General features: G+C 45.4%; 12 protein-coding genes across 12 annotated transcripts; 6 read left to right on the top strand and 6 right to left on the bottom strand.

Moving 5' to 3' along the window:
* Positions 1-26: 26 nt before the first annotated feature.
* L203_103823 (uncharacterized protein) lies at positions 27-1,121 on the top strand (the record flags this gene model as incomplete). Its single annotated transcript, XM_066213215.1, has 5 exons — positions 27-60; positions 108-295; positions 351-827; positions 877-982; positions 1,030-1,121. The coding sequence occupies 5 exons, from the start codon at positions 27-29 to the stop codon at positions 1,119-1,121; spliced, it is 897 nt and encodes a 298-aa protein (XP_066069312.1).
* Positions 1,122-1,327: 206 nt separating this feature from the next.
* Positions 1,328-2,524, bottom strand: L203_103822 (uncharacterized protein; the record flags this gene model as incomplete). The annotated part of the gene is made up of 4 exons (XM_066213214.1): positions 1,328-1,938; positions 2,002-2,115; positions 2,173-2,336; positions 2,382-2,524. 4 exons carry the CDS (start codon positions 2,522-2,524, stop codon positions 1,328-1,330), a joined length of 1,032 nt encoding a protein of 343 aa, XP_066069311.1.
* Positions 2,525-2,734: 210 nt separating this feature from the next.
* L203_103821 (uncharacterized protein) lies at positions 2,735-4,071 on the top strand (the record flags this gene model as incomplete). The annotated part of the gene is made up of 3 exons (XM_066213213.1): positions 2,735-3,031; positions 3,081-3,261; positions 3,311-4,071. The coding sequence occupies 3 exons, from the start codon at positions 2,735-2,737 to the stop codon at positions 4,069-4,071; spliced, it is 1,239 nt and encodes a 412-aa protein (XP_066069310.1).
* Positions 4,072-4,527: 456 nt separating this feature from the next.
* On the top strand, positions 4,528-5,097 carry L203_103820 (uncharacterized protein; the record flags this gene model as incomplete). Its single annotated transcript, XM_066213212.1, has 3 exons — positions 4,528-4,553; positions 4,602-5,029; positions 5,072-5,097. The coding sequence occupies 3 exons, from the start codon at positions 4,528-4,530 to the stop codon at positions 5,095-5,097; spliced, it is 480 nt and encodes a 159-aa protein (XP_066069309.1).
* Positions 5,098-5,315: 218 nt separating this feature from the next.
* Positions 5,316-6,099, top strand: L203_103819 (uncharacterized protein; the record flags this gene model as incomplete). The annotated part of the gene is made up of 2 exons (XM_066213211.1): positions 5,316-5,513; positions 5,563-6,099. The coding sequence occupies 2 exons, from the start codon at positions 5,316-5,318 to the stop codon at positions 6,097-6,099; spliced, it is 735 nt and encodes a 244-aa protein (XP_066069308.1).
* Positions 6,100-7,402: 1,303 nt separating this feature from the next.
* On the bottom strand, positions 7,403-7,868 carry L203_103818 (uncharacterized protein; the record flags this gene model as incomplete). The annotated part of the gene is made up of 3 exons (XM_066213210.1): positions 7,403-7,541; positions 7,589-7,663; positions 7,717-7,868. The coding sequence occupies 3 exons, from the start codon at positions 7,866-7,868 to the stop codon at positions 7,403-7,405; spliced, it is 366 nt and encodes a 121-aa protein (XP_066069307.1).
* Positions 7,869-8,424: 556 nt separating this feature from the next.
* L203_103817 (uncharacterized protein) lies at positions 8,425-9,688 on the bottom strand (the record flags this gene model as incomplete). Its single annotated transcript, XM_066213209.1, has 2 exons — positions 8,425-9,571; positions 9,624-9,688. 2 exons carry the CDS (start codon positions 9,686-9,688, stop codon positions 8,425-8,427), a joined length of 1,212 nt encoding a protein of 403 aa, XP_066069306.1.
* Positions 9,689-11,302: 1,614 nt separating this feature from the next.
* Positions 11,303-11,760, top strand: L203_103816 (uncharacterized protein; the record flags this gene model as incomplete). Its single annotated transcript, XM_066213208.1, has 2 exons — positions 11,303-11,382; positions 11,430-11,760. 2 exons carry the CDS (start codon positions 11,303-11,305, stop codon positions 11,758-11,760), a joined length of 411 nt encoding a protein of 136 aa, XP_066069305.1.
* Positions 11,761-11,839: 79 nt separating this feature from the next.
* Positions 11,840-14,641, bottom strand: L203_103815 (uncharacterized protein; the record flags this gene model as incomplete). The annotated part of the gene is made up of 6 exons (XM_066213207.1): positions 11,840-12,287; positions 12,332-12,554; positions 12,597-13,778; positions 13,827-14,064; positions 14,113-14,388; positions 14,438-14,641. The coding sequence occupies 6 exons, from the start codon at positions 14,639-14,641 to the stop codon at positions 11,840-11,842; spliced, it is 2,571 nt and encodes an 856-aa protein (XP_066069304.1).
* A 1,858-nt stretch (positions 14,642-16,499) lies between these two features.
* Positions 16,500-18,596, bottom strand: L203_103814 (uncharacterized protein; the record flags this gene model as incomplete). Its single annotated transcript, XM_066213206.1, has 4 exons — positions 16,500-16,872; positions 16,927-17,925; positions 17,969-18,169; positions 18,295-18,596. 4 exons carry the CDS (start codon positions 18,594-18,596, stop codon positions 16,500-16,502), a joined length of 1,875 nt encoding a protein of 624 aa, XP_066069303.1.
* Positions 18,597-19,100: 504 nt separating this feature from the next.
* Positions 19,101-21,661, top strand: L203_103813 (methylenetetrahydrofolate reductase; the record flags this gene model as incomplete). Its single annotated transcript, XM_066213205.1, has 9 exons — positions 19,101-19,187; positions 19,236-19,306; positions 19,357-19,457; positions 19,509-20,238; positions 20,286-20,317; positions 20,686-20,783; positions 20,830-21,096; positions 21,145-21,324; positions 21,383-21,661. The coding sequence occupies 9 exons, from the start codon at positions 19,101-19,103 to the stop codon at positions 21,659-21,661; spliced, it is 1,845 nt and encodes a 614-aa protein (XP_066069302.1).
* Positions 21,662-22,031: 370 nt separating this feature from the next.
* L203_103812 (uncharacterized protein) lies at positions 22,032-22,960 on the bottom strand (the record flags this gene model as incomplete). Its single annotated transcript, XM_066213204.1, has 6 exons — positions 22,032-22,099; positions 22,151-22,447; positions 22,519-22,627; positions 22,681-22,758; positions 22,806-22,889; positions 22,952-22,960. 6 exons carry the CDS (start codon positions 22,958-22,960, stop codon positions 22,032-22,034), a joined length of 645 nt encoding a protein of 214 aa, XP_066069301.1.
* Positions 22,961-23,093: the final 133 nt, after the last annotated feature.

The raw sequence follows: 23,093 nt of genomic DNA, 5'->3' as shown, positions 1-23,093 counted from the left end.
TCAAAACCAACTTTTCATCTTTAAAAATGGCAGAAATACCAGCAGAGGATAACACTCTTGGTTATTTCATCTATTTCACTGTCGAAACCAAGCTGACTCACTGGCAGATGGTTTTTTTCAGGCATTTATAATGATTGTTGTGTCTGAAATTGGGGACAAGACTTTTCTTATTGCAGCTATTATGGCTACACGCCATCCCCGAATGACTGTATTTTCAGGAGCTTTCATGAGCCTGGTAATAATGAGTATTCTCAGTGCTGCTCTTGGACGTGTCATACTTGGCTTAATACCAAAAGTATGTCGAGCAATAAGCTGGAGCGTATGTTTTGTGCTGACTAGTTTTGTTCTAGGCATGGACCCTCTGGGCAGCATCTCTTCTTTTTATCGTTTTTGGCGTCAAAATGCTGCAAGAAGCCTTTGCGATGGAAGGTGGCTCAAATTATATACAAGAAGAAATGCGAGAAGTCGAAGAAGAACTTGAAGAAGACTCTGCTGTTCATGATGCTCATAACGCCCGTGGCACGATTATTCCCTTGGAGTCTCTCGAGGAGAACATCCATATACCTCATGGCTCTTCTCGTCTCAATAGGTCGGCCTCTCCAAGACCAAGTAGACAAGGCCCTAGCATTCATTTTCCTCTTTCCGGCTTAAATACCATTGGTCCTACAGAAAAAGCAAAGCACTGGTCCAGTGCTGTTCGGGAACGCATCAGGACTGGTCTGCAGATGTTGACTAATCCAGTCTTTGCTCAAGCATTTGTCTTGACTTTTCTAGGGGAATGGGGAGATCGAAGTCAGATTACAACCATTGCAATGGGTGGTGCTCATGTATGTCTTTCTCGTTCCTCACATGTATGTGTGTTCATGGCCAAAGTAGAGTGTTGCCGTGATTGCGTTTGGAACTATTCTTGGGCACGGTATTTGCACTTGTGGTGCCGTCCTCGGTGGTCGATATCTCTCTACAAAGATCTCTGTTAAGCATAGTACGTCTTTTATCTTATTCAAGACACTGCTGACTTGTTATGAATAGTTTCTCTGCTTGGCGCTGCAGCATTCATCATTTTTGCTTTCCTATATGCCCTTGAAGCATTTTATTATGACCCGACAGCTGAGGTTTTGTAGGGATTGATTCAAAAATTTATAGTAGCTTGAGAAGGTTCTTGGGTTATCGGATAGTCACTTTGCGTCGGCACTGAAGACAAGAAGGTTACAAGGGTAACAAAACATATAACACTGTGTATTAGAGCATGATTTCATGCATATAAACATGCATTATTAGATATATACCAGTAGAGGTCGCTACATAAATAAAAAATTACATCAGAGGTCTATATTTCTTCATCATCTGTCTCTTCCTCATCAATCCATATCAAGTCTCCGCTGGCTCCTTCTCCTTCGTGAGCATAAGGCAATGGCACTTGATCCCGTTTCTGTTTTTGTTTGTCTGTAAGAGCCAGATTAAACGGTAGATCGAGACTAGCGTGTGTTGGTTCTGTAGTTCCCAAGACAGAAGACGACTGTGGAAGAGAGAATGGAGTAAGGTCGAGGATGGATGAGAGTGGGCACACTACCAATGCTCCAGGAAGAGATGTTGGAGTAAGAGCTTCGAGTGAGCGAGATGTCCCCTTCATCCCACCTGTTGCTTTTCTCACAAGTACCTGGATCACTACTACTTCTCCTTTGGCCCAGCCAAATTCCACATCTTCCTCCCCTCTCAGAGCCAACTCCTTTCCAGTTTGTCTCTTGACAGCATTCTCAAGCACCATCCAATAGTTGGGGCTTGGATTTTCCGATATGGGCGATAGGTAGAGTTTGGAAAGATGAGTTAAAAGTGCTGATGAATGGGGTGTTAGAAGTGTGAGCGTGGTAGAGAACGTTGGTGAAATGAGGTGGGATAATAGAGAGCCCTCTGAAAGTAAAAGTACCAATCGCGATGGCGCTATATTTTTAGATCAGCGATGTTTCGGCAGTTAATTACAGCATTAAGAGATATACTACTTACATTTGTGAGCTTTGACAGATGTTAACAACTCACGAACGAGACATATTACGCTTGAAGCTGTGTAGTCCTCTGCAAGAACATCAATAGCATCTATGAACATTTGTCCTCCTTTATCTGGTCCGCTATCAGCACATGCTTATATAACCTCACCTCCTCCAGGGAACAGCTTACATGACGACACTATCCTCTCCTTCGTCTCTGAAAATGGCCCCAAAGCAGAGTATCCAGCGACTTCGCCAGACAAGTCCAAAGTTTTTATGCGTCCCACAGGCATACCACATGGCACGAGGTCTTCTATAGGATTTAATGTGCTCACAAGCGTCGGAGTTTCTCCTCTTCCTCGCACATTAGCTCAGTTAAAGTCTTTAGACAACACAGACCTGGCTACGGCTCGTCGTACAAGCTCCCTCAATATAGGTTTCGCAGGAAACCACGACTGGTCCCGAATGACGACGAACGGCTGATGCTGCAGCTGCGTGTTTTCCAGTACCTCGTTTAGCAGCTGCGACTCTTTTGGTGACATTTCTTCTCTGAATGGAGATAAACGATTCAAGAAAGAAGAAGATGAAAAGTTTGAAAAACAAAGGTAGGCGGCGATTGCCGTGCCGACTCATTCGGAAGCCGATAAGGAAAGTCGATTAATGTCCTTTGTCCATCAATTTTACCATTATCTTTGACTTGAAAACATAAAAAGGTCGACATCTTCTTTCGAATTCGAATCACAATCATAACAATGCCTCAAAAAATTATTATCGACACTGACCCTGGCGTAGACGATGTACTAGCCATCCTGCTGGGATTATCGTCTCCAGAAGTCGACTTGGCCCTCATCTCTATCGTCTTTGGCAATACCCATGCTCCTATCGCACACTCAAATCTCTTAAAGATCTACCACCTTCTCGCGCAGGAGGTTGCTCAAATTCCTGGGGCTGAAGCAAGATATCAGAGACTCAAAAGCCAGAGCAAGACAGTCCTGGCTTTGGGCGAGGATGGACCTATCAGCGGTGAAAAGGCTGTAGCTGCTTATTTCGCAAGTTGAACCTCATTCTTATGGCTCATTATACTGAATGCATGTATAGCATGGCCCAGACGGGCTGTCCAACATTAGCGAAACCCATCCCCAGTTCACCCCTCCGGAATTCAAGTCTGGCGCCATCCACGATCATCTCGAAATTTCTTCCAAGCCATCCCACGAGGTCATACTAGATATACTTTGTGAAGAGCCGGAAGATAGCGTCACTATCGTCGCTCTCGGTCCTTGTTCGTTCTGTGTTTCTGCATACTGACCCGTGAGCTGACGACTCGCCAGTGACAAATATCGCCCACGCTCTCCGCTCAAATGCCAAAACCTTCTTCAAGGTGTCGCGTATCATTTGGATGGGTGGTGCATTCAACCGCCCCGGCAATGTCTCCCCAGTTGCTGAGTTTAACTGTTTTGCTGACCCTTATGCTGCCGCCACCGTCCTTGACGCTGTCAGAGCTGGCCAGATTGAAATGATCATGGCTCCTCTCGACATCACCATCCCTCACCTCATCCCATTCTCGGATCTCATCCACCCCTCCGTCGTTCGCATCCCTGACACAAACGGCCTCGTCAAGCAAAAGCCTGAGCCTACGCCTCTCGAGGCATTCATCAGTGCCATGCTCGTCCGCGTGAGAGGTCTTCAAGCCTCGTTTGGACTGCCCGATGCGATGGAGATGCATGACCCAGTTGCTGTCTGGTTTGCCATCGCCCACGCCTCTGCCCGTCGTTTGTCTCCTCCCGCTCCCGGCTGGACGCTCACGCCCCAAGAATTCCAAATTGAGCGGAACGGTGAGTTCACCCGGGGCATGTGTGTTGTCGACAGACGGGGCACGGGTGAGACTGGCGTCGACAGGAGCAAGAACGACAAGATTCTATCGCAAGGATTGGCCAACGATGATTCATTGCCTTCCAAGAACGAAGAGGTTGACAGGATGGATGAACAGCTTCCAACGAACAAGTCGTTGCCTCTGGTCATCACCCAAACGCCTGGTGTTTCTGAATTGAGGCGGCTCTTGCTGTCTCGCGTGTTTGGTACTCAACCGTAGTGGTTGCTTAGATATGCATTATCTGTTGTTCTTAGCCGTATCGTTAGGATTCTATCCCGAGTTGCCGAGCAATCCCTTTATCGATGTATTCTTGGCGACTTTTACTGCTGCGTTGGCATAAGACAAGTACAAGGGATTGGCTGGAATAGAAAAGTATGAAGACTGAATAAAAAGAAAGAGATGTAATGGAAGAATGGAAAAAATGTGATGATGTAATGAGTTTTGTGTGGTACTCCAATTTCCAATCATCCTTAATGACGTTTTTTTCTTTTTGGAGCAATACATTTTTTACATCATAACCATCAAGCATTTCCTTCAGCGCCACTCTTTCAACTCTTTCTATATAAACCATCTATCTTTTTATCTACATTGTCTTTTACATTCAAAGCACAAAGCGTATTATACTCGTTTGAATTAGCATTAGCAGCAGTACTTGCCCCATACGTATTCATCACAATGTCCGAAGCTGGAGACCAAAAGCAGTAGGTGATCAAGGTTGTGCCGTTAATCTAGTGCTGATGCTGGCATAGTGAACATGACCAGGAGACGCCTTCGACACCTTTCCAGCAGGAAGGCGAGAAGCACTCTGGCTCAAACGACCACCAGTCGGAAGGAGATAGGCAGCCGGAGCCACAGCGAGAACCGGAAAAGAAACAGCAGGATAACCAAGGCGGTGGTCTTGCCGACGTTGGAAATGTGACGAAGCAAGTCGACAACCTGGGCGATACGGCCAAGGGTGCTCTTGGTGGCCTCACTGGCGGTAAACAAGGCGGTGGCCTCGGTGACCAGGCGCTGGGTCCGTTGAAGAGCAGAAGAAAGCCTCTTGCTAACGAACTGGCGGACACACCGCCAGAGCAACAGCCAGGAGGTGGTAAGAGCAAAGAGGAAAAAGGCAGTCTGAGGATCAACATTTCCTTGGATTTGGACGTTGAAGTGCATCTGACGGCAAGAGTCAAGGGTAGGTGTATGGATGGGTGTAGCAGTACTAACTCTTTGTTAGGTGATATTACCATTGGCTTGCTGTAGACCTGTACGTGGGAGGATGTGAATACAAATCTACATGTAAACATTTTGTATAACCTATAGATTTGTATATAGAACTTGAGTAATGTATTACAGATTTCATTAGTTTTTGTCGTAATATTGCATTTATGGTAGACGATAATGGAGAAAGTGATGACGTCGTAAGGTCTTGTTTTGATTTTCGTTTTCAACGATTTTTTATTTCTATTCTATCACTTGAAATGGTTTTAGGAATACTTACAGCCATTGCAGCATGTCCAGCGATTATCGGCACTACAGAAGCCATCCAACAAGGGCAAAAGTCTAATGCTAGAGAGCAACATCGAGGTAAAAAGACAAACTTGATCATCAAGCTTCCAGGAGCCCATACGTATAGGCCAAAATTTGAAGGCGCAGTGGTCGTACTGCAGGATAACAAGGTGGGTGGAGAGGCTGGGAATATGGATAGGATGCTAACTAAGGAATCAGCTATACGTTGCTCACGCCGATTGTTTTCAGCTCGACCACGCCCATCCCTTTTCAGGCTACTACCTCCCTCATCCGCAAAACCAGTCGAAATGGAAAAAAGCCGGGTGGAAAGGGGAAGGTCTGGTATCCACAGTCAATGAGCAAAACATGCTCAACTGGGTCTACGTAGATTCAAACACGTATGAAGTGAAATACGGTGTGAGGGCTCAGGCGCAAGATCATTTAGTCGGTCCTTGGGACTGTACCCAGATCGACAGACGTGTCACCTTGGAAGGATGGGAGGGCTTTGTTTTGGTTCAAGAAGACGAAGAGAAGGACATGTGGGCTCTGTATTTCGACAAGGATGATGACGGGTTATCGGGACAAGGAAAAATGGGTGATGTCGAAACGAATGGAGGGCAGAGACGGCGAATGTTGGAAATACAATTAGTGAGGGCTGAGATGGAAAAGACGCGGTATGAGGCTTTTGAAGAAAGAAGGGAACGATTGCGGGCAATCGCTGTGAAGCAAAAGCAGGCCGCAGAGTCTCAAGGATAGTGTAGGAGCTTTGCCAACAAGTGTTGTTGACGAGTGTGCTTATGAGCCAGCTACTATGTGCCCACGGGTCTCTATTCTTATGTGTATAGGGGTGTTGGTGAATCACGCCTAAAGACTCATCAAAGATTGTATATGTGTCGCCTTGCTATCATTACTCTACAAGCCAGCTTTGCTACTCAACCTTGCAACTCAACTTGTTTTGGCATGTGATCCTCTTACCGACCAGGCAAGTTGATAGGGATTAGAGTATATCTGGATCAAACTGTACTTGCATTTATAGGGATTATCACCATGCACATGGATTCTGATGTTCATATCAACATGGGAACGCCTGCTAAACTGGATCAAAGGTTGGACACATCCATATATCGAATATGAAACCTCTCGGAATGAGGCGATCTATCGCCATAAAGATTATTCCGTGGATCTAGATTTAAGTCTCAATTTGTATCTTTAATTTCTCTTTTGTAAACATTACATGCAAATCACATCACGACAACAATCAATCCATGGATTCATCCTTGTATTCATTCAATGTTCCTTAGTCTTTAGACGCTTGACATTCCTGGCAGTGTTTTTAAATTGAGCTCCTAAGGTTTCTCAATGTTTCGACCTTCATTCTCTGAAACAAGTCATATATAGAGAGAGTCTATAAAGTGTTTTGACGGTTTCGTCGTATTTTGTTCATGTTCAAAGTCCATCGTTGTGATGAGCCAATTATTCAATAGCTGGCCACGGCCCGCGTTTGCGTCCCAAATAGAAAGACCTCGGGCTCTGACAGAAGATGGTAGATGGTGAAGATCGATTTCAAAGTGAACAACAAGTCCTTTTCTTTTCAAGTTTTCTTCTTTATCATGTATATCGCGCAAGACTTCATTGAAGCACTCAACACCTTGGCGGATGCCAGATTATCCACAAATCGCTCTTCAACCATCAAACATAGAGCGTCACAGTCGGGAACAGACAGGAGTACTGAAAGGCCATTCGGTGATTGTATTGCGCGCAAGGCCAACATGGCAGGACAATCGCTCCTCTGTCAAGAATGAGGTTAATCTTGGGCTTGGTCAAGTTGTGCTTGAGAGTGGTTGAGTTATGTTGAATAAGTATGTAGAATAGATTGCGACCGGTATCGGGGTTGATTCTGTAGGGATGTACAGACGGAGTGTCCATGGGTTATATCTTTTCAGCTTCTACTCATCTCCGTCACTTCCAGGTCGCTTCAGCTGTATCATTCATCTCACTACACAACCTCCCGACTTGTCCTCACTCATCCCTATCTATCATCTTGACAGTCTCTCAATGGCTATCTCAAGAGCTTTGGAATTATCTCAAACTTTCCTACCGGCTTGGTCCCATCGCCTGGCAAGAACAGCAAGCTTAGATATCCAATGGTCTTTGAAGGTTTGCTATTTGAACTAGTATCTCCTTTTGAAAGCGTGTCGCTGTATGCCATATGAGTAAAAGAGAATTGGCAACAATAACGATTTACTCAATCGTTGTATCCAAGTTCTCCTTTTCTGGAAGCTTAACTTTTATTGGAGCCGCCCCAGTGCAAAGCGCGCCTCTACATGTCACGTAAGAGAACAGAGAGTGGTGGTGACGATACTAGGAGCTTACCTGATCTTGTCGTGCAACTCTTTGACAGAAGTTTCACCATACATCAAACGTCCCTTCATCCTCATCAGAATTCCTATCGCTTCTATCTGAGGATTGGGTTCTCTTTGTGTATGATCTTCAGATCGTTCTTGGCTCAACGGTTTTCGCGTCATTGACTTGCAACTTATATCAAATGTACTGTAAATCTTGAAAAGGTTTGATAAACCATCCTGGATGCTTTCTCTGGTTTCAGAATCTATAGTCAGTTTATTTGACATATATCGGTGGGCCGAGATAGCGTCCATTAGAGAAGTCAACTATGCAACGACCCACACTGACATGCAATGAACTGCTTGCAAAAGTGAACCCATTGTTGTGTCGTTGTTTGAAAATATTGTCGCTCCAAAGAAGAGAATTTTACAGCACTCAAAGGGAGCAATCGCGAGAGCTTTTGTTGCCACATCGTACCAAAAATGCTATTTGAAACGTGACAAATAGGATCCAGTTGACAAATGGAATGAGGTTCACGTTATTTGAAATGTAAATGGAATGTGATGTGGATCATCGCCTACGAATCAACCGTGATAAGAAAGGCGAGTGCACTGTAGAAAAGAATGTGCGTTGGAACGCATACAACTTGATTGACCAGGACAAAACACCGCGTCTCTATGTCACTTAGCAATCTCAAAATCGCCAATCATAATCTTGACCTCGGCAAACTTTCCAGCCTCACCGTACTTCCTTTACCAGATCATTCAATACTCTGCAGACTTTTTCCACGCCCTCTTTCACCAACTCCTTTTCATCACCCCTCACTCTGTTCAAAGTTCTCGAGTGAAATCTATCAGGATGAAAATTTCGCAGAGCTTCCCTCACAACCTTTTTCAAATCCTCCCGAGATTCTAGAGATACAGCTTGAAGGAATGCTTTCACGTTTGACAAGGTGACCTTGTTGATCGTATCTTGAGGCGAGAGAAGATGATTGATGGGCCAAGGAATGTCTGAAAATTTCAACGAGGTCGCTTCCACCTCACCACCCACATCAAGCAGGGATGTCCAACGAGCTGAGTATCGTGCAGGGTCATTTGTACCAGCAGGAGCTGAATGAGCCCGCCGAGGGCGATCTTTTGCTTCTCGAGCTTCTGCACGCTGACGCCGTCGTTCATACTCTTCCTTTTCTTGCTGATAGCGCCACTTTGCTTCTGCGCGCTCTCGCTGTTCACGCATTTTCTCTCTCTTGATTTCTCGCTCTTGCATTTTCTGCCGGCGGCGTTCAGCCTCGCGCAGCTCAGACGCATGCTGTTTCGCGTAGAGGCCTTCTCTTATAAACGTTGTGTATTCTTCTTCTGTCATGGAGCCCAATGAGGGGACGCCAGCTGGAAATGAACCAGCGGCATAATGGCTGTGAAGGTTGTGACCAAACTGAGGAAACGTTTGAGGCATACGCCCAAAAAGTCCAAAGGGAGGACCAAACGATGGAAAGGGTGGACCTGCCGCAGCTTCTCGCCATCTAGAAGGGATGTGTACACCAGCACTTGATCCAGCATAACCAAAAGTCGGGTAGTCGCCGAATGGATCGTGCTCTGCTTCATCAGTCATCCACTTGATCTTTTCCTCCCACTCCCTCTCTTCCTGCTCCTCTCTTGCCCTTCTTGCATATCCACCCATCCATTCGCCTTGGTCATGTTCCTGTTCGTATTGATTAGGTGGTTGACGAGGCCGGTTTCTGGGAGGCGATATGGATTCCGATTGCCCTCGCTTGCGTGGCGGAGACAAAGCATATCCATTCGCACGAGAAATACGTTCTTGTTCTCTACAAAAGCGTCTTTGTTCACGCCTGTAAATCTTTCCTGCCTTTTCTGTCTTTGTTGTTTTCCTAAATGTGCCATACTCAGCTGTAGCCACTCGCAAAAAGATAAACAGCATACAGTTTTATACGCGATGGTCTCACCTCATAGTCATCTGTGAGATCCACCGGATTGTCCATAGACATGGTAAAAGATGTAAAGAGTAAAAGTTGAATTCAAAGTAATATAAGTGGCGAGTACGGCAAGCGCGTTACGTAAGACAAACAAGATACACCTCGAGACGAGTTACGTAACGATATTCATAAATCCTCCACAATCTTAATTATGAATTATTTCAAGTATGTATATCTTTCGCTCTATAGAATGGGCAAGCCATTCCTTCTATATTCTGTCTACTCTCAACAAGCTGTTCCCAGATCCTCGCCACGGTATCTCGGAACAAGAGATATACCGTCATAATCCTCCAATCACCGCCGTCTGTGCTATGACACAACTCTTGCCACCCACAACTCTGTCTACCTTTTGAACCCCAATTCAGCTCGATGAGCTCGGTCAACTATCATTTTCAGTATGCTCGTTGCGACTAGTATTCAAATGATCGAAGGAAAAAAGTGAATGCAACTCTGAACGTCTCAGATGAGGGCATCGTATCAACTTGTCTATGCCTTCACGCATATAGCAAACGCCATCCGGTTTATTACGATGTGGGTCCTCTGAGGAATAGTCCCCAAAAGTGCCCAAAAACGGAAGCTTGTCACATTACGGACCAAGTGCCGGTTCACTTTGTAAGTGGAGACTCTTCAGATCGTTTAGGTATCTGTTTAATTTCTGACCAACATTGCTAGTCTTGTCGATATGGAAGAGAATATTATCTATCCTAAAATCAATCGGATAGAGGACACTATGCGATACTGCATTGCAGTAGTAATCTATCTCTTTCGCTGACAACCTACTCCCTTAGAAGGCAACGACAAGACAACGATCCGCATCATGATATTCTTGTTTGATTCTTTCCAGTCGGTCTTGGTGTATATTGAGCCATTTGGTAGAGACACTGAAGGCTTTGTATTCGCTTTTTCATCCGTCATAATTCCTGTTTTCAATGTTTCAATAATCAATCTTGTTGCTCCAACATCTTTGTGAAGAGTTCATTAATATTCGCCCTAGAAGGAGGCTCTGAATAATTCTACGTCGACCCGTTAACTTTGAATGACATTTCTGAAGTGAGGGATGAGATTGAGAATGGGCAAGAGTGTCAATTGTGGATGGAGTTGAACGAGAATGTCAACTACCAGGATGCCTTTATGTTGTCTATTCATTTTGTGTGCTGTGGCGAAGGGGTTCTCTGATTCTCCGGTCATGGACATGAAAGGTTGGATCGTATATTGATCAAAGATGTCGGCAAGAAGTAGCCTTTGTGCTGAGCCAGTTGCCAGCGTTGTCGAGATTCTCTGCTTGAGGCTTTGCAGCTGCTTTGGGGAGCGCAAGTAGAGGTGATAAGTTATAGTGGGTGATTCCGTCTGTTTTGAAATGTAGACTTGATTGACTTATTGTATAGTTGAATGAGATATAAAATGGATATATGTATAAACAATAAAACAAATCAGCAGCTTCAACTTTCCCATATCCTGTAAAATCTCAAATGTCATTGTTAATTAACTTATTAACTTATTTCTATCGCAACCACAGTGATGTCATTACATCACAACGTTGTCATCAACGACGATGACATCTGGCATGATATATATATATAAACGCTCATTTTCAATTCGCATCTCTTTCTTCTTTCTATAAGCAACATGTCTGAAGACCGGCAGAACCCACGACAGCAGGAGGAAGAGCAGCAGAAGCAGCAGCAGCAGGAGACCACTAATCAAAGGTGCGTCGTTTGTCAATCTCTGAGCCCTTCTAACCGCTATGCCCTAGTAGCTATGAACCTTCTCTGAATCTACCGCCTGCACCTGGCCCACGCACCCATCATCAAAACACACCCAGGTCAGAGACAGCTCTCTCTCGAACGCAGGCCTCCCGTCAGCAGCTGAATCGCGAGGCTGAGGACCGCGACCATCGTCTCGGACCATTGCGCTCTCACAGGCAACCACTTCCCAACGAGATGAGCGAGCTCTTGCCTGAGGAGCAACCAGGGGGCACACACAAGGATGAGCATTCGCTCAGCATCAATATCGCTCTAGACTTGATCGTAGAGGTACACTTGACGGCGAGAGTCAAGGGTGACGTGACCATTGGACTGCTCTGAGCATGCAAGAGACTTACGAGCTTTTATGATTTCATGTCGGTCACGCCCATGCATTTCTAGATGTATATACGGTACAACATTAATCTTGGTCGGATTGCTGTTCTTGCTCTGTTGGTTGTGTCGGTTCGGCAGGAAGCGCTGGGTTGGCTGGAGCAGGTGGGTTCGGATGAACCTGTCTTGGTGCTAGCTCGGCAGGCAAGGGTACTTGTCCGTTGGCCCACCGAGCTCTCAACCACATGAGGCTGCCAATACCAATGACGAGTCCAATTACCAAAAGATCCTCCAAGACCTCTTCCATCGTCTCTCCCTCCCAGTCTCGTCCCTCCCAGCCATCTTCCCCACCGACAGGATCAGCGTCGCCATAGAGAATACCGTCAGGATCTTCTTCCCATTCTTCGCCCAAGTCGAGCGCAGGAAGGGCAAACAACGACTTGAATCGTGTCCAGGATGACAGAGGGGATGGGGAAGAGGGTTCAAAGAGAGGTAAACCAGGAGTTGCGCCGCGAGTTTTAAAATGCGTCCACCAACTATATGCGTATTAGCCAACTTGTCTATGACGAAAGAAACACACCTCTGCAGATATAGCCCCCAGAGACTGATACCAACGGCCAGACTGGCTTCTCTTCCTGTTCCCTTTGCCAAATCATAATACCGCTTTGCTAAATGCCAATCTCTAGACACTCCGAGACCGGTTTGATACATCCACCCTAGGTTCCAATATGCCATGGGCGACTGAGATGAGTCCGCAGCGGATAAATAATGGGAAAGAGCGCGGGTGTGGTCCTTTTTCTCATCTTTGAGGAGTCAGACTCGATCCCGTATACAGCTAAACTCACAATAATGATCTCCCAGCTTGACCATTGCATCTACATTGTCCTGTCCAGCACTTCTCACCCACCAGACCAAGTCAGTAGTCTCATCTCCTTCTTGCTCAGCCCCTCCGAGTTGCCACTCTCCACTCTTTTCCCCGTTAAACCTCCATCCTCCCTCACGCAAGAATGCAACGTCATTTTGAGCAGCTTCGTATCCCATCTCAGCGGCAATGTAATATCCCAACACTGCTTGACCTTCATCTCCTCTAGCCCACGCTTTGTCTGCATCGAGTAGGTAGTCTTCTTCCCATGATCCACGTTCAGATACAAGCTTTTCATAAGCAACAGCTACCCCACATACACTAGGCTGCTGTGACGATCTTGAGGAAGAGTGTAGCCGGGCAGACAAATGGAATGCCTCTAGAGGATTTCCGCCTCGTAGGGCGTTTTCAAGCAGAGGGTAGGCGATTTGAAGATCATTACGAGCTAAGTGTATCTTTGCAAGTTGAGTCTGACCTTCTGGAAGACCACCGGAAGCAGCAGCTTGAAAATATCCTTGTGCCTTTTGCAGATCCACTCCTATACCTAGCCCATCCCTATACATGATCCCTAGCCCATTCATGGCTTCTCTGTCACCAAGCTCTGCAGCTCTTTCATACCACATCTTTGCCTTTTTGTAGTCCGTCTTTTGCCCTTCTCCTCGGAGAGCCATGCGGCCTAAAAACGACGCAGAAACCATGGCAGCTTCACGGACATTTTCCTCCTGCTCTTTGGTGAGTTTACGTCGTCCGGCAGGTTTTTGTTTACCGGGTTCAAAATCCATCGGCCAAAGAACACGGGCAATTTTAAGAAAGTACGACCGTGCCTTGGAAAAAGATTGAGATATCTTGCCTACAGATTCGGCGCCGGAGCTTACGCCTCCAAGATTGAAGTGGACCGAGCCGTGATAAAAAACTTTGCCAAGTCGGAGAGTAAACAGATGTGAACCTCGATCAGAATGATACTGATAGTACTCTAACGTTTCTCCTGTTGTTTCGCCGCGAGCAGAAGCTGAGGCTGCTCGGATAGCTGGACGGAGGGCGTTTGCGCCGGTTGATGCCCAAGACGCGTGGGGACCATATATCCCACCGACTCGGTCTGATAATCGAGTGGGCGACAGCGGAGGGGTCAAGCCTCCCGGAGGCCCAGTGAGGAATCGCTGATAGGCTATGCCCTTGTTAACATTGATAACCTTTGTAGCTGTTTGTTGCTCACATGTTTCGGCAGCGTTCATGTAATGATCTAGAGCCGATTCACAGTCCTCTTTCACCCCAATTCCGGCCCAATGGCGATAACCGAGAGCCATACTTGCCGGTCGATAACCTTGAGTAGCAGCAAACGTGTAATAAAGCAGCGTTTTGCCCTGGTCGATGGGGACACCTCCCAAGCCAGTCGAGTGAAAGACGCCAATAATGAACTGAGCTGCAGGGTCTGCACTCGTTTCCAGATATTTCTATAGCATATTGTCAAACCTTGACATAATATCAGTCACTCAACATACCTTGTATGCTGAATAGGCAGCTTTCAAATCCTGTTTGATGCCTTTTGGCGGAAACATTCTTATCCGACCTCTCATCTCCCATACTTTGTTGCACCCATTCTGCTCCGCTTCATCCATAAGCCCAAGTAATTTCCCAATCCTCTCTTTTCTTTGCCGGCTGATTTTTGTAGGATCTGATTTTCGTTTCAACGATTGAGTTGTTGAAGACAAGAGACGACTTGGCGACAAGGATTGGATGAGACGTGGTAAAAGACGCAATGTTGCTGACAACGGGCCCTAGAATGCTCTTCAGCTCTCCAGTCCTAGAACAGCAGCAGTTACTCACACTTTGGTCCCATCCAAGCCTTTCTGCCCATCCTCTATTCCCGAAAGGGGCTATTCCTCCTATCCTACTTTGCAAATGGGCATCTACTGATGGCTGTAGTGTCGCGAGGAGTACCTCAGCCTCTTTCAATGGCGCACATATGTCTTTCTCCTGCGCTACTATTCCTGGTAGCAGCAAAAGTAGTAAAGATATATACAACCGCATATTCTTGACATGAATCAAGATGAAAGCAAAACAAATATCTTAACTTGTTCCAGCACATCAAAGTGGAGGCATGTCCGGTATGTCCGGAATGTCCGCGCGCTCCATCTCATTCAAACATGGATTTATTTTATTCTTTCGCTTTTTTAACAATTGTTACCACTCAAATTATTTTTAAAGTATACAATTACTGAAACAAGATGGGAATACAAGAATCTATAGTCATATTAAAAAGCTTCTTCAAGTTATATCTCGTCTACGATCTCATCCTGGAAGAGCTCACCTCAGTTGTGTCCCAAACTACTTACCTTATCCCGGTGATACTATCGAATGACGATATCTGACATCGGCGCTGTCAAATACCCATACCTTCCGCATACCCAATTCTGCCACAATGAAAAGCATTTATGGACTTGCATTCGACGTTGTTGAGAATTTGACTCACTCAATGTACCTGCGAAACTATGAAAAGCTATTTCCAGATGTGAAGAGAGTAGAAATGGGCTAGAATGCCATCTGCTGTGACTAGCACGAGTACGTAGAGGTTTTGACTCCTCAAAGAAATGACGAGGGTTTGGGAGATCATCTCAAGGCTCAATTGGGAGAAATTTTGAAGAGCTGATCATCTACAAGAGAAAAGGGCAGGTTGATTACTGGTGTGAGGTCGAGGAGCACCTATACTTCACAAATTCCTAAATCTTGGCTCTTCATGTTGCTGGATCCATGCCGAAGGCTGGGTCAGATCTATTGCAATCATTGCCTGAAGGAGCACCGACTATGTGGCCGAATGCGAAGAAGCTACAAATCATCACACAATGGAAGAGGACCTTCATGTACTTAATGAAGCTCAGCTGGAAAGCGGATATATCTGTCCAATGATAGCAATCTTGCAATACATTGCATACAACTTTAGTCATACGAAACTCTCAAGCAAAAGTCATAGCAGCGCTCAATCGTTTTAAAAGCTACTACGGTAGAGCTTTATATTCCATTCTCAGTATCTGTGAGACAAGCCGTTGAGAATTCTAATTTACCCAGTTCGCTTGACAATTCTCGTTCTCACATTTCGCATCGATTATTAGTGAATGGCTTGTTGATTGTACAAGAATGTGATGAACGGATGATGGGACAGTTTGGGGTATCTAGAGATGGTTAAAGATGGAAATTGGTAGTGAGGATTGGTTTTGTGCGTCCAATAATTGGACATTTCGCTACGATTTTACAGTACGAAGGACTTTCCAATCAGTGCATGAGAAACTGGATTATGTGGCTGGGTTTGTGAGTTAATATTCTGTGAACACTACTCCTGGCTCTTTGGCAAACTGTATCAGATTTTAGGTTCTGATCGTTTGATTGTCAAACAATAGAGTCAGTGGAGTAATATAAGGCATTTGCTTTGCTACCGCCTTGGATAAGTGCTTATGAGAAGTGTACTTCAATTACTTATGTCTCTCCTACCAGATTCTGGTCATATAACAGCCAAGTAGGCCTTTGATATGACGGAAAAAGCTGCAATAAGCAATACCATGGCATGCCATGGAAAGAAATAGCTGGGAATAGATTTAGACATTATGATAGACCCAGGCGAAACATTGCCAACCAAATCATAGAACGCAACTACGATTTGGTCGAGTAATGAGCTACACTATCTGTTACTACAAAGAAATTATCTGAGGATAGTTGATACCCATTCAAAGGCAATAAATTATATGAAATTCATAGTATATCCTCCACTAATCTCCAAATTAAAATATGTAAACACAATTTCCATACCCTCAAGGAATTCATGAAGGTACAGAAAGCAACTAGACATTTCAATATTGCCTGTGTGAATGCGAATCAAACCTGTTAAACATTTTGTTCATCGCAACTCCGCTATGCCCTGATTCCGATCCATTCGACCAGCCTGTGGTGGCGTATACGATCTGATATCCGTCATGCTTGGTTTTCTCGATCCGCCATTAGACCCCAAACCCAAGAGGTTAATGACACTTGGCGTGCGACTAGGTTTTTCGGGTTCGCCAATGATAGGAGCACTTGTCAAGATAGGCGAGTCCGGGGCGACTGCGACAGCCGCTCGGCTAGGAGGATTCTGCGCTGGGGAGTTGTAAGAATAAGTTGCAAATAAAACAATTGAGGCACCAATGACGAATGTGAGCGTTATGGGATAAGAGAATAATGCTACAGAGGCAAGAAAAGAGATAATGATTGAGAGAGAAGTAGCAAACCCCTTCCTGTAAAGCAAAAGAATTCAGCATTTATCAGATTTAATCAAGAGACAGGCTCACATTATATTGTCACTGTACTTGATAACCAAAGCTGTGATCAGTCCACCAAAAGTTTGAGTTAATACTGTGCCAATAGCCCATCCATTGAAATTTGCAAAGCATCCCAAAACTTTCCTCACATAACTGATGCTATCCGGCCCTGGAGGGTTGACCACTATGGGTACTAGAGCAGGCAGCAAAGAGAATAGGGACAATTGTGTATTTCTGACCCACAAGTCAGGTTGAGGGGCAGCAGGGATTGAAGTTGCTTTGGATGATTTAAGAATGTACTCAAAGTAAACACCTGCTAGACCAGAGGTCATGCAGGCCATTGTGACTGCCAGGAAACCAGTGATAGGATGCATTACCCGCATTGAGGTAAGGATAGATTCGTCCGGGATGATTTCTGAACGAAGTTGGTGTTTACCATGGTTGGTTTTGACGTGAGCGGCAGAATGGGCGGAGTGGGAGTGAGTGGGAGATGAGGTCGACTGAAGTTGCACAATGCCGACGCCGACAGCCAAGAGTACTAACGATGCCCATTTAGCACGAGAAAGACGCCTGCCCAAGAAGAGCACAGAGAAGAAAGCCGTGGTAAGGATCTTCATCTGGTAAGTGACTTGAAAAGTAGCGACATCAAGATTAGACGCAGCGACGTATTGGAGATTGTTTTGAATAACATAGAGAATTGCGGGAACGGAAAGCTTCCAACAGTCGCGTGAAAAAACTTGATTGTACAGAGAGGCTAGTCTGCTGAAGTGAAAGAGAGAAGGGATGGATAATTTGCTCGTCAATCGTCTCTTCTCGTCCAATCTTTCAGAATAGACTGCTGGTGAAGGTGTGTTGTTCATCTCGGAATCGATGCGCTTGAGCGCGATCAAGATGGATATGCCCCCTTTCAAGAGCTCATTTAACAGGACGGCGGCAGCGGCGGAATAGGTGTGGTTGGGAGAGGTTGATATGCGTGAATAATGCATGATGATGGTAAGGAGAGCGTTTTGGAGTGCCAGCGTCATCAGTCTATGGCTGTAAGCTTCCTTCAATGTGTCCCAATAGCACGTACGAGATCCACTTGAGTTCTATACCCCAGAGAGTAGGCGGCCGCTCCTGCTCGCGACTTGCTGCTGCCGCCACGGCTGCATAGGTAATCATGCCCATCTTGTCGTCCAATATTGGCGGATTAGTCCTGCTGTAGGGAGACGAGTGTCTGTACTCGTTTGGAGGCGACCGGGGCGATGAGGCGACCGAATTGCTAGACATGGCTCTACACGGAGAGGAGAAAAAAAAGACTGGTCGTCAGCATACACCAGAAATGGTAGACGCACAGACCCGCCATATAAAATAAAATTAAAAAGAGCAAAAAAAGAGAAAAGCAACAAAAACACTTACCTGCTCAATCTTCGTTTTGGCTGTGTCACGCCAACACCCACTCCGCCTACCTTGCCCATACTATCAGTCTTTTCCTCAGACCACCCCTTGTCCAGCTCTCTCTCCTCTCTATCTCGTTCCCTTTCTCGCTCCCGCATCATCAGCCCGTGATCTTCCTCTGGCGTGGCATATATACGCCCTCCAAAATTGGACTGAGCCGGAGAAGATGATGATGGAGGAGTAACCGGATGGGATGTAGTGCGGTCCATGGTAAGGCGACGTTTGAGACGTGAGGAAGCGCCCGTCGGATTGGCGATAGTCATATATACCAGAGAAGGCAGTTGCCGATGAAAAGCGGCTTCTTTTCGTCGTGTTCTTGAAAAGTAGATGGAAAGGAAAAAGAGAAATTATGAAACCTTGTTGGGGAGCATTTTTCAAAAGTCTTTGCAGCGTCATCCGTAGTCGTCAAACTAAAAGCGGTGTATGCCGCCAACACATCACTTTTCTTTACACTGATTTTGTTGCTTCCATGCATTCATCGCTTTCCTTGGTAGCTTGTTGCGATGCACTTTTGTATCCTTTGCTGGCCTATTATTGCATGCATGGTCTTGAAACTTGATTTGTATAGAGTGAATGGATAAGTGACGTGGCATTTTATGTCAAACAGTAATAGAACAGCACGTTTTTGGGATCATACGTTGAAAATGATCGAAAAGTCGACTCATATATGTATCTTTTTCTTTTTGATTTCTCTTATTTCTTCTTATTTCTTCTTATTTCTTCTTATTTCTTCTTATTTCTTATTTCTTTTCTCTTCTCTGTCAGTCATGAAAATCACGGAAAAGTTACAAAAGGCGGAAAAGGAGGGCCGTCCCTTCTGGTCGTTCGAGTTCTTCCCTCCTAGGACAGCGCAGGCAAGTTGGATGGTCAATCCTTATCACAGCAGCTCACAGAATATATAGGGCCTGCAAAATCTCTACGATAGGATAGAGCGTATGCGCAACCTCGGTCCAGAGTTCATCGACATTACATGGTAAATATCGAATGTTGTACTAGAAGCTCGACGTGGTTGACCATGAGTAGGGGTGCTGGAGGCAAGAATGCTGATTTGACCAACTCGCTTGTCCAAGTGTGCCAAGCTACCATTGGCATAGAAACTTGTATGCACCTCTGCTGTACAGAGAGTAGGTAATCTATTCGTGGACGAGCATTCATTGGTACTGACAGTGTCATAGTGCCCAAGGAAAATGTCGAATGGGCTCTTAAACAAGCAAAGGCACATGGTTGTCAAAATATCCTTGCTCTTCGGGGCGATCCCGTGGCGGGTACTACCACTTGGGAGCCTACTCCTGGAGGTTTCATGCGCGCTGTCGACCTTGTCCGATATATACATGAGCATTACCCGAATGACTTTTGCGTCGCAGTAGCCGGTTTTCCACAAGGTCACCCCGAAACTCCAGACGCAGATGAGGGCAGAGAGCAGGAAATGCAATGGCTCAAGGAGAAAGTGGACGCTGGTGCCGATTTTATTTTCACCCAAATGTTTTACGACACTACCATCTTTTTCGATTGGGTGAGGCGAGTCAGACAAGCCGGTATTATGGTGCCAATCATCCCTGGTATCATGCCAATTCAAAGCTGGGAAAAGTTTGACAGATGGGTTCAGCGTGAAAAGATTATTGTGCCTCCCCATTTCTACGAAGCCCTTGATCCTGTCAAAGGTGATGACGAAAAGGTGCGCCAGGTCGGCACTAAGCTTGTGGGCGATATGTGCAGGACCATATTGGGGAGCAAAGAAGCTGGGATCAAAGGTTTACATATTTATACCCTCAATCTGGAAAAGGGCGCAAGAATGTTGTTACATGAGCTAGGATTTGAAGGCAGGAGGGAGCAAATTGTCCCATTGCCTTGGAGACCAAGTTTGACTCCGGGAAGGCGTAGTGAATCTATCCGGCCCATCTTCTGGTACGATTCCTAATGCTGGGTGTTGAAAATGTTGATATTTGCAACAGGACAAACAGGCCGTTATCGTACATTTCTAGAAGTGAGCAATATTCTTTTTGATAAAGTTTCTCTACGGCATTATGTGGCTGTATAAATTCCCCAAAAGCATGGGGTTTTATTGCTGTATACATTGCTGGTCGCTACCCTCTTGCTGCTGGGCTCATATTACCCATTCGAAGCGGTTGCCCTTTGTGCAACGAGACAATAGCACTTTTTGCTCTTGTATCTTGATTTTCAATGACTGCCCTAGGATCCTCGTTGCGTGTATATTTGCACTCAACTTAATATTACTGCACCAGCTTGTACTGCACAGTGCTATTATGGAACGTCTACAGTGATCACATATTTATTGACTTCACTCAAGTCCAGCTGGACTATCTTGCGTAAAATGCTGACGATCTTCTATAGCAAGTGAATGGGACGAATTCCCTAACGGAAGATGGGGAGATTCTCGTAGTCCCGCTTTTGGTGATCTTGATGGTTATCCGGTGTCCATTGGTATCAATGTGCGTTATTACTATTGACTTATCGGTGCTGATCGTTATCCTGTAGCCGATCGACGCCTATAAACTTTGGGGACATCCCACCACCGAGACTGAGTTGTTTGATCTATTTACTCGTTTCTGCCGCGGGGATCTTTTGAAACTCCCTTGGTCGTCACAGCCTCCCTCTCCTGAAACCATGGTTATTACGGAGCAGTTGGCAAAGATGAATGAGCTGGGGTATCTAACTATCAATTCCCAACCGGCGGTTGATGGTGTTAGAAGCGAGGATAAGGTGCACGGCTGGGGTCCTGCTGGTGGATATGTTTACCAAAAAGCTTGTCCATTGTTTTGCAATGAATAGTATTGCTGACCTCCATCGTAGGCATATCTCGAGTTTTTTGTCTCCCCTGAGCTTCTCTCTCCTCTTCTTAAAAGAATTGAGCGCGATCCACGAATCACATACTTTGCTGTCAATAAGCACGGTGATTTGATGACTAACACGCATAGCGAGGGGCCCAACGCCGTCACTTGGGGTGTCTTTGCCGGAAAGGAAATTGTTCAGGCAAGTTTGGCGTCCTCCGGCGCAGATCCAGAGCTATTAGCTAAAACAAAAATAACAGCCTACAATTGTCGATGCAGTCTCCTTCATCGCCTGGAAAGATGAAGCGTATGAGCTCGGTCTGCAGTGGGCTAATCTATACCCTGCCGCCTCTCCTGCTCGCGATTTGCTTACCAGAGTAATGAACTCTTTCTACCTTGTCAACATCGTTGCAAACGATTTCAAGGACGGTCTTTCTATTTTCGAACCATTCTTGCTCAACCAAACGCCGATAGGCAAAGTTGTTGAAGGCATGAAGAGCGTTGCGGTGGGCGTGAAAGATGCTATTGGTGGGCAGTGAGGATGAATAAAAATTGTATGGAAGTATCCTCAATAGACAAAAAAGAGATGCGCTCAACACGTATACCTCATATTCCCCCTTCTTCAGTCTTGTAGCATTTGTATTTCAACACACAATCATAGAATTCACATTTTGCATGGTTCTTTAACGTCCTCCGCAGACTTAACATGGTCCTTAAGGCCAGCACATTAATGCGCTTTGGGTCATATTGAGCTTCAATCATAAGAATGGTCAATGTTATACATATCAAGCGTGCCAATATAGCACCTAAAAAACCCAAATAAAGATGTTGTACTTGTAACCACGACCTCGCTGGTAATCATTATTGTCCATTCCAAGTTGACGATTATTTCTCTCTCAATCCTCAAAATTAGAAAATCACCTGAAGACATACTGATGATAAACTGATATTCTTCTCCGTATTCATCATTCTTGCCTCTGTAGGGTATACGTCAATGACGCTCCTTTTCAAAGACTCCACGCTAATACCCGTAAAAAGGCTGTCTTTGGGAGCAAGAGCATCAACAGCTCTGCAAAAATCCTGCTCATTATCAAACTTGACGTGAACCCATTGATAAGGGTCGTTTACGCGGTCAAGAACGGCTTCAATTATGCTGTAAAGACTAGTCGTTGCCGATCGTCGATTTGTCTTGCGATGCTTGTACCGGAGAGCCCAGTTACTTTTGCTAGCATTGTAGACGTTTACAAACGCAGCAAAGTCCTCGGAGAGCTGATTGCCTACTGACTCGACCTCCTGCAAGTGTTGAAAAGTAATAGCCTGGTTGTCTTTATTGGCAATAACGCGAACTTCAGCACATAGCTGGGTAGAATCGCTGGTTGTGTCAAAGCCAACCCACGAAAAAGCATAAGCAATGGGAGATGTCTGATAGCATGTGGTAAGCTGCAGGAGAGAAGTTGGGTCTCCAAGACAGCTGAACCAAGAGTAAGTTGCGTGGCCATGACACACTATGACTATCATTAGACTATGACTGTCTTTACTCGCCATTGACAGTACTAACGCTGGGTTCTGCCTTGTGGCATATAGGATTGGATGTAGGATTTGAGAGAAAGCATGATGCTTTATTCTGCAGCGATATCTGCTAGGCGGTGAATGGATATAGGCGAGTGATTTGAAGCGTCTCACGTGTGAGGGAATGGCTAGGGCCGACCGAGGTTGACGAGAATAGACTTGATTCTTGTTGTTGTCCCATAGTCGGTAGGCCCCAGACTTATAGCTTTTACTAGTAGCCTATCCGCACATCTCCAAACTGTCGTCGCGTTGACGTTTACCCGCAGCATTGAAAAGCGGATAGAGGAAAAAGAAAAAAAGAATATATAAAGGAAAGTAAATCGGAAGTAGAAAATGAATGTGGAGGCTTGAGAATCAATAGGTATAATTACGTAAGGTAGTTATTGGAGTGGTTGTTGTGAT

The sequence above is a fragment of the Cryptococcus depauperatus genome, chromosome 4 (assembly GCF_001720195.1).
Source record: "Cryptococcus depauperatus CBS 7841 chromosome 4, complete sequence".
Lineage (NCBI taxonomy): Eukaryota > Fungi > Basidiomycota > Tremellomycetes > Tremellales > Cryptococcaceae > Cryptococcus > Cryptococcus depauperatus.
This window is presented reverse-complemented; position numbering and strand designations above follow the sequence as displayed.